This window comes from Herpailurus yagouaroundi, unplaced genomic scaffold, assembly GCF_014898765.1.
Source record: "Herpailurus yagouaroundi ecotype Mexico unplaced genomic scaffold, PumYag 216, whole genome shotgun sequence".
Lineage (NCBI taxonomy): Eukaryota > Metazoa > Chordata > Mammalia > Carnivora > Felidae > Herpailurus > Herpailurus yagouaroundi.
This window is the reverse complement of record NW_024412447.1, coordinates 496945-504628: the sequence shown is the minus strand read 5'-3', so window position 1 is coordinate 504628 and position 7684 is coordinate 496945. Positions and strand designations below refer to the sequence as shown.

Here is a 7684-nt window from a genome sequence, read left to right as displayed (position 1 = left end):
GGGGGCGGGGTTAGGGGACACGCGGGACCAGCCGTGGGAGTGGACATGGAGGAACTTCGCCTTGTCAGTGGGACAGAAGCACCGTCATCGGTCAAGAGGTCCCCAGGCGTGAGGTGCTGAGGGGAGGCCGGCAAGGGGAGCCAGTCCTCAGGAGGGGAGGCCGGCAGCAGGGAAGACCAGTCGTCTGGAGGGGAGGCCGGCAGGGGGAGCCAGTCCTCAGGAGGGGAGGCCGGCAGCAGGGAAGACCAGTCGTCTGGAGGGGAGGCCGGCAGGGGGAGCCAGTCCTCCGGAGGGGAGGCCGGCAGGGGGGAAGGCCAGTCCTCCAGAGGGGAGGCCGGCAGGGGGGAAGGCCAGTCTTCCAGGAGACGTGCCTGGTCTGCTGGAGCAGAGCAATTGGGGCGTTTGGAGCTCAGGACTCTAAACACGGCCGGCTGGCCACCAGGACAGCAAGGGCGGGATGTGCTAAGAGCTGGCGTCGCATGAGCACCCAGGTTAGGGTGCACGCCGAGGTCAGGGTGCAGGAGCAGAGGAGCAGAGCGGTCGGCCTGCCCCAACGTCTCTGCCACTTCGAGTCCCGCCAGCTCTGGCAGGCAGAGGACACGCACAGGGTACACGCTGGTCCCCTGGGTCCTGGACCCCTGGCCTCCGCAGCAACCAGGCTACAGGCCAGGGAAGATGGACACAGCTGTTCTCTCTCTCGCCGGCGGTGGGGGTGGGGGGCAGAGAGGAGAGCGAGGTGGGGTCTGCGAGGACCCGGCCAAGCGGCCGGACCCAGCTCACGCACTGGGAACGGCCGCGGAGCCAGCCCGACACTGCCAGCACCCGCCCGACACTGCCCAGCTGTCGCCCACACCCGCCGGGGACGGCCCTCAGGGGTCTGGGAGTCAAAACTGTGTCCGGGACTCCCCCGGACAAGGCCGCCCACTCGCTGCGCGACACAAAGCAGGGCGGGCAGCTGTAGGGTCAGTGAACCTTCTGCTGCCAAGTTCCCTCAAGAATGTCCTCGATAAAGCAGTCAAGATTCTTCCGTTAGATCAGTTCTCAGGCAGCCCAGCTGAGTCGTGATCATCTCACTGACTTGACACTGTCTGCCTTTCACCTGGAGCGTCCAGCTTGTTAACGTTCAACAAGACTGCAGCAGAGGCTGCACCCGGTCTCCCTGTCTCCGGTTGGCCCTGTCTCTGTGTTCTTCCGGGCCTCCTTTCTTGACTTCCTTTGGGTTATTGGAGTATCGCTGGGAATTCCATTCAAATCTACTTCTTGACACAACACCGTTCGTGCTGCTCTGGGGACGACACCCGATGTCCCTGCTCTGCGGCATCTGCCGTCGGAGTGTCCTGTGTGGTGGGGCGGGGGCACGGCAGGGTGTGCCTGGGCCCCCAGGACGCCGCTTCCACGACAGCACGAAGACTCAGGTTCCTCGCACTTGGGTACCAGGCAGGACACCGTCTCAAAAACGAACAGAGTGACGGTACTTGTGGCCAATGAGAAGATTTAAGCTTTCAAGCGGAAACCACAATCACGGTAACTTGTTTCCAACACCGTCAGCTGAATGGCTTCCTGCAACTTTTCTTCCCGAGACTTTTCTGAGCTCGAGGCCGACAAACGTGACTTCTGGACACGGCCTGACAAAATGGCAACGTGCAGGACCAACCAACAGGCGAGAACGTAGCCGGAGTCAACCCCGCAGGACCCTGGAACGACCGCCTGGGCAGGTCGGGGCGGTATGAAGGCATCTCTGTGGTTACACACAACGGGTACCCCTGCCTCCGACAGCGTACCTGTCCGGGGCCAGGTTCCTTCACACGCTTCCCTGGACAACACGCACCACGGCCAAGAACGCGGAAGCCGCAAACGCCCAGCTGCTTCTACCGAGACGCGCGGAAAGGTAAAGCGACGCTCCCCTGTCTGCGTGTTATTGTTTTTAGAAAATACATCTTCCAGGGGCACCTGGGGCTCTGTCGGTTCGGCTTCCGACTTCGGCTCAGGTCATGTTCTCACGGTTCGTGGGTTCAAGCCCTGCGTTGGGCTTTGTGCTGACAACTCAGAACCTGGAACCTGCTTTGGATTCGGGGTCTCCCTCTCTCTCTACGCCCTCCTCCGTGCCAGCTCTCTTTCTCAAAGAAAGACACTAAAGAAATAGACACTAAAAAAGTTTTAAAAAGAAGAAAAAAAGAAAACCTACGTTTCAAAACCACACATTAATTATGTTAATATATGATGGATTTACAGTCATTCTAAACAAATTAATAGACACCTAAGATTTTTCTCCACTGTAACTTCTACCGTGGTAAGTTTCGAGGGCTGTAACCCACCCAGGAGGCCAGTCCACAGAGGCCCTGAGGCCGTGGCCCTGCCCCCCCGCCCTCATGTGGCCAGCCCATGACTCGGCTGTGAGGAGCCGCGTCTACGCTCTGGGGACAGCCTTCACAATGCAGCACACGTGGTGGAGACTCCTACCTAAAACCGCATCCTGGACAGTGCTGTCCGGGTCATCGAGGTACACGAGGAGCTCTCTGTACAGGAACTGAATGTGGCTCTGGTAGCAGGACTTCACGTCATCGTTGCTTCTGACACACGCCAGCCACGTGACCAAGGCGGAGGTGGCCGCGAGCCTCACTTCGTGGGAGACGTCGTCCAGACGCTTCAGGAGCTCTGGAGGGAGGGCCGGATGTGACAGTGAGACAGAGGCCGGCACAGACGGAGCACTGGAGCTTCCAGAGTGGGGACCTGACCCCACCCCTGGGGCACTCGCCCTCGGGCCATGGTAAACCCATCCTGTGGGGAGACTGGTGCTCGTGTGCCAGGGGCTGGGGGCGGCTCCCAGTGTGCCGGACCCCTTGACCGCACTGGCCACAGGGTGGACCCTGGGCCGGGTGGGAGGAGGGGTGGGCAGGCCTGAGCTGCTCTCCCTGTCTCACCTGCCAGGTGCCCCGGGCTCTCTGTGGCTCCAAGATGCTCCGTCTGTCACCATGGGCATCACACCCTGGCTGCCCGTCCCCTGGATGTACACACCGCCCTCCCAACTGGGCTCTAGGGACAGAGCTCGGGCCCCAGTGACATGATCACCACCACCTGTATCAGTGTTGTTTCTGCTGAGCTCTGAGCCAGACCACTCGGCTGCTGAAAACAGGAACCACCTCTCCAGTTAGCAGAAACTCACCATTCACTGCTGAGGTTTTTATCAAATGTATACTTTTCTCCCCCAAACTGTGAGAAATCCCTGGCCCTGTGGCTGGGTGTCTCTGGAGACTCAGCAGTCGCTCGGGCACTCCGTGAGCAGGGCAAGAGGTAGCCGGGGGTAGGGAGCAGGGCTGCAGCCCCAGGTGGTGGGAGGCCCGGCCCCCGGAAGTGAGCAGGCAGGGCTGTGGGCTCGTGGCACTGCGGCCTCCTGCCGGGCACTAGCTCATGGCAGAAGGGCTTTCCTAAGGGTCTGGGCCTCACCCAGTCCTGGGACGGCGGCCTGGTGGGCACACCACCACCCGAGTCCCGCAGGGACTCCTCCCATGTCCTCACTCCCTCCGGCTCAGGCCGACTCTGGCATGGCGTGTTTTCCTCTGACGGTAATTCCCGAGTTTTAAGAAGTGGCCTGGAAATTCACTTTTGTGATTGGGGTCAGCCGTCACGTGCAACTGTGGGCTTGGAACAAAGGGTGGCTCTCTTGGGGCCCGTGCTGGGTGCACATGCATCCTCCATACGACAGACCTCGGGGCGTCCTGCCCTCTGCAAACACATCGCCACCCAGGGCCCTGAACTGGTCCCGAGAAAGAAGCCCGCGAGGAAATCCTTTTGCATGAAAACAACCCCCAAAGCCCAGATATGTGCAATCTTTTCGCTGGCTCTTTTTAGACGTGAGCAAAATCCCAAGGGACTCTGACAGTCACCAACTGACTTGGCGCAAACAGAACTGTAAGGGTCGCCGGGAGGAATACGGTGTTTGTTGTCACAAAAGTAAACACAAAAAGTGAAAAGAAACTTGCAAGAATGCGTGAGAAAGGGGACTTCAACTCTGGATTTCAGCAGGCGGCTTCCTGCTCAGCATCAAGATGCACCACCTGCAGTTCCGGAATATTCTGAGCCACCACCTCTGCCGGTATCAGCCATCCATCCCTCCCCCCGGAGCTGGGAGCGCTGGAGCCCCTCTCCCCGCAGACGCGTGTCTTCCTCTCACGGCGTCCCGAGTGGACTCCGCTCACGAATCCCGTCCCCACCACGCTCCGTCTTGTGCACCCAGTGGCTCCAGCTCTGAACTTCAGGGACTTTTCATTTCTGGGACTCCTGAAAACCACCTTTTAGGAATCACTACATCAGCTAAATGCTGCGGCACAGAGGACAGCCCAGTGTGGCTATGACGGGCCGTGGAGACCAGCCACAGGTGCGCCCACAGACGTTGCACGCCCCACCTGAGGCTGACCGCCCCCTCCTCCTCCTCCTCCACCTCCTCTACCTCTTCCTCCTCCTCAGGACCCTCCCTCCAGTTGGCGTGCACAAGCCTAGAGCGTCTGCCGGGCTCCTTCTCATCTGCAGCTTCGTCCCGTTTGCATTTTTGTCTGAGCTCTGAGCTGGGCTCTAGAACATCTATCCCTGCAGCGTTGGGATCCTTGTTCTCCTCCTCAACGCGGTTTTCTCTGTGTTCTTAGGAATCCTCTGCGTTTGCTACTCTGCTCAGGGCCGGGGTGGGGGTTGTTCCTCTGCTTCTGATCTGGGACTCGCCCGGTGCTGGGGCTCCAAAGAGGCGGAGACGCGGGACGGAAGGCACGGCCGCCGCAGAAGCTCTCGCCGCGCCCGTCCTCGCACCCTGGCCTGGCCGCAGCGCCTGCTCTGGGGTGGGGGTGCGGGGCCCCACTGCCTGGGCACGGGCTGCCTGCCTCGCTCTCTCTTCAGTGACGGCTCACCGGTCACGGCTGCGTCTGGACTCCTGGCACCAGGCCGACCGGAAGTCCAAGTACCAGCTTCCATCTCCCTCTAGAAGAAACAGACCCACACAGTTTGGGAAAGAAAAGCATCGTACCAGGATAAACCTTGATGAGCTTATCGGCATCAGCCACACCACCGGAGGTCTTTAGAAATGTGTTGATGATTTGGCACGAAATTAATCGAGTCATCTGGGAATCTTCTTCCAGGGAGGTTAGAATCTGCGGCATCAGCGTCTCCTGAACTTTCCGGATCTGTAATCGGAAGACAGAGGAGGGTCCTGATCGGCTCTGTCCCGGAGGTGACAGCGCTGGTCCCTCACTGTGCACACGCTGCCCATGATGGAAGGAGCTTGGCTCTCGTACAGATATAAAGGAGTCTGGAATGTTTTTAAAATTTTTATGTGAGAACTCAAACCTTGATTTTAAAATCTAGATGACTTAGGGCGTCTGGGGGGCTCAGTCGGTTAAGCGTCTGACTTCGACTTCAGTTCACGTCACGATCTCGTGGTTTTCAAGTTCAAGCCCCATGTCAGGCTCTGTGCTGACAGCTCAGAGCCTGGAGCCTGCTTCTGATGCTGTGTCTCCCTCTCTCTCTGCCCCTCCCCTGCTCGCATTCTGTCTCTCTCTCTCAAAAATAAATAAACACTAAAAAAGAAATAAAACCTAGATGAACAGTTGAACAGTTTTGTTTAACTTGGTCAGTGGACAAGCCCATCACTCACAAAGCCGTGAAGACAAGCCTACAGCCTGCTCCTTGCTAGCGTGGCTGCATGTTGTGTCCATACAATTTGGGGGACGTTTTAACTCAAATCATGGTGGTTCACATTTGCAACAACGTGGATGGAACTAGACGTATCATGCTAAGCGAAATAAGGCAGCCAGAGAAAGACAAGTATCACACGATTTCACTCGTGTGGAATTTAAAAAACAAATGAACATAGAAGAACGGAAGGAAAAACAAGATAAAAACAGAGAGGGAGGCAAACTGTAAGAGACTCTTAAATATAGAGAACAAACTGAGGGTTGCTGGCGGGGTGTTGGGTGGGGGGATGGGCTAAATGGGCGAGGGGACGTTAAGGAGGGCACTCGTTGGGACAAACACCGGGTGTGATACGTAAGTGATAAATTGCTAAGTTCTATTCCTGAAATTACTATTACGCTACATGTTAACTAACTTGGATTTAAGTTTAAATAAATCAATAAAACAAAACCTACTTAAAAAAAAACTCATGGCGGTTCAGTGGACCAGGAGGTGGAGCTCACACACTAGATGAACACCTGGCCGGATGCCTGCAGACCTGGGGCCGAGCGCAGAGCAACAGCAAGGCCTTCGGACAGCTGCCCCTCGCCCCCCGTTTCCCTGATCCCGTTGCGCAGGTGGAGTGATAGTAGCGCAGAAACCCCGAGATCGGCCAAGCTCAGGTAGAGTTCTGTGCATATGTTCTCTGCGTTCTCTGCTCCGTAAAGAGCCACGTTCGATACATACACCTAACGGCAGCCCCAGCTGATCAAAACAAAATGCTACGGGTCACGATGGCCGGTGGTACCCTGCCCTCGCCCGCGGCCCCCAGGCTCCCTCCCCTGTGGGTTTCAGAAAGCAGTGTTTGGCGGCTACACGTGTGTCCCCCCCCCCTCCCCCCGGCAGGCGTCCTTGGGAGCCCCACCTGCTCGTCCGACAGGACCTCACTGCTGATGAGTGCCCAGAGGCAGGACACGGCTGCCGTGCGGATGGCTGCAGCCGTCTTCCCTGCGTGCCACTGCAGATTGGGGACCAAGATGTCCTTCGTCACAGCGTCGAGGTAGTGGTGAAAGTGCCTGGGGTGGAGCCACGAGACAGCAGGTGAAGGGGAGCGCGCGGGGCAGAGGGGAGCCGGAATAGGAGGACGGCTGCCTCCCTGGGGCGGGCGCCCTCCCTGCAGGGGAGCGGGTGCCTGGGGGAGAGCCAGCGGCCTACCCAGCTCCTGCTGGCCTCTGCTGGGCCTGCAGCCTCCAGAGCACCCCACCCCCCCTCTGCAGGGGTGAGGCTGTGGGGGGCCCCGCCCATCTCTGCTGGGCTCTAAAAGAGGAGACGCGAGGTCACCGGGCACATCAACCAGGCCAGCAACGTCATTTGCACGTGTGGCCATCCTACGCACGCACACCCGACACCCCCCCGTGGGCACGCTCCCCCCCTCCGCACCCAGGGCCCGAGCGCCACGGTCACAGAGACGTGGACGTTCCTGCCAGCAGTCTGGGCACTTGGTGTGGATGTAAACTCACACATCCCGCCGTGCCGGGCGGCTCGTGCTGCGGAGCCACACTCTGAGCACCCCGTTGAGAGGCACCCAGAGAAAACCCTGAGCGTCCTCGCGAATCCCACTGCGCTGCCACCATTAGACCGAAACACGTTCGCTTGAACGAGTAATTCATCAACTTACTTCTGAACCTTATTCCAAAGTGTATTTCAAAGGTGGCTCACGTCTCAAATACCAGCTGTTCCGGAATACCGAAAAGGTGCAGTAGCCTCCAAGGCGAGGCCAGAGCCGCGTGGCACCGAGGCTCTCCCTGCACCCTGCCCTCCGGCCTCTGCTTCTGTCCCTCTCCGCTGCCCGGACCCTCACTCGGGGACTGTCCCTTCTGGGGAAGGCTCCCCCTGCTTGCTTCCAGCAGGGGGCATCCAAGAGCCAGAGACGTAGGTACGCGGCAAATCTGGTTCTGGACTTGCACACACACGCACTCACACAATCAGGTTTTCGACGTGCTTTAGTTTTTACACAAAGGGCTGCTGT

The 7684-nt window shown here is 58.7% G+C and overlaps 1 protein-coding gene across 1 annotated transcript in view; it reads right to left on the bottom strand.

Annotated features, from left to right (window-relative positions):
• The window catches only part of DNAAF5 (dynein axonemal assembly factor 5), a 61382-nt gene that overhangs the window by 5605 nt on the left and 48093 nt on the right, over nucleotides 1-7684 (bottom strand). Inside the window, exons 11-13 of the mRNA XM_040455628.1 lie at nucleotides 6581-6731; nucleotides 5012-5168; nucleotides 2461-2655 (exon numbers count right to left, since the gene is read on the bottom strand). Coding sequence (XP_040311562.1) covers nucleotides 2461-2655; nucleotides 5012-5168; nucleotides 6581-6731 — 503 coding nt within the window. The remainder of the gene's footprint in view (nucleotides 1-2460; nucleotides 2656-5011; nucleotides 5169-6580; nucleotides 6732-7684) is intronic.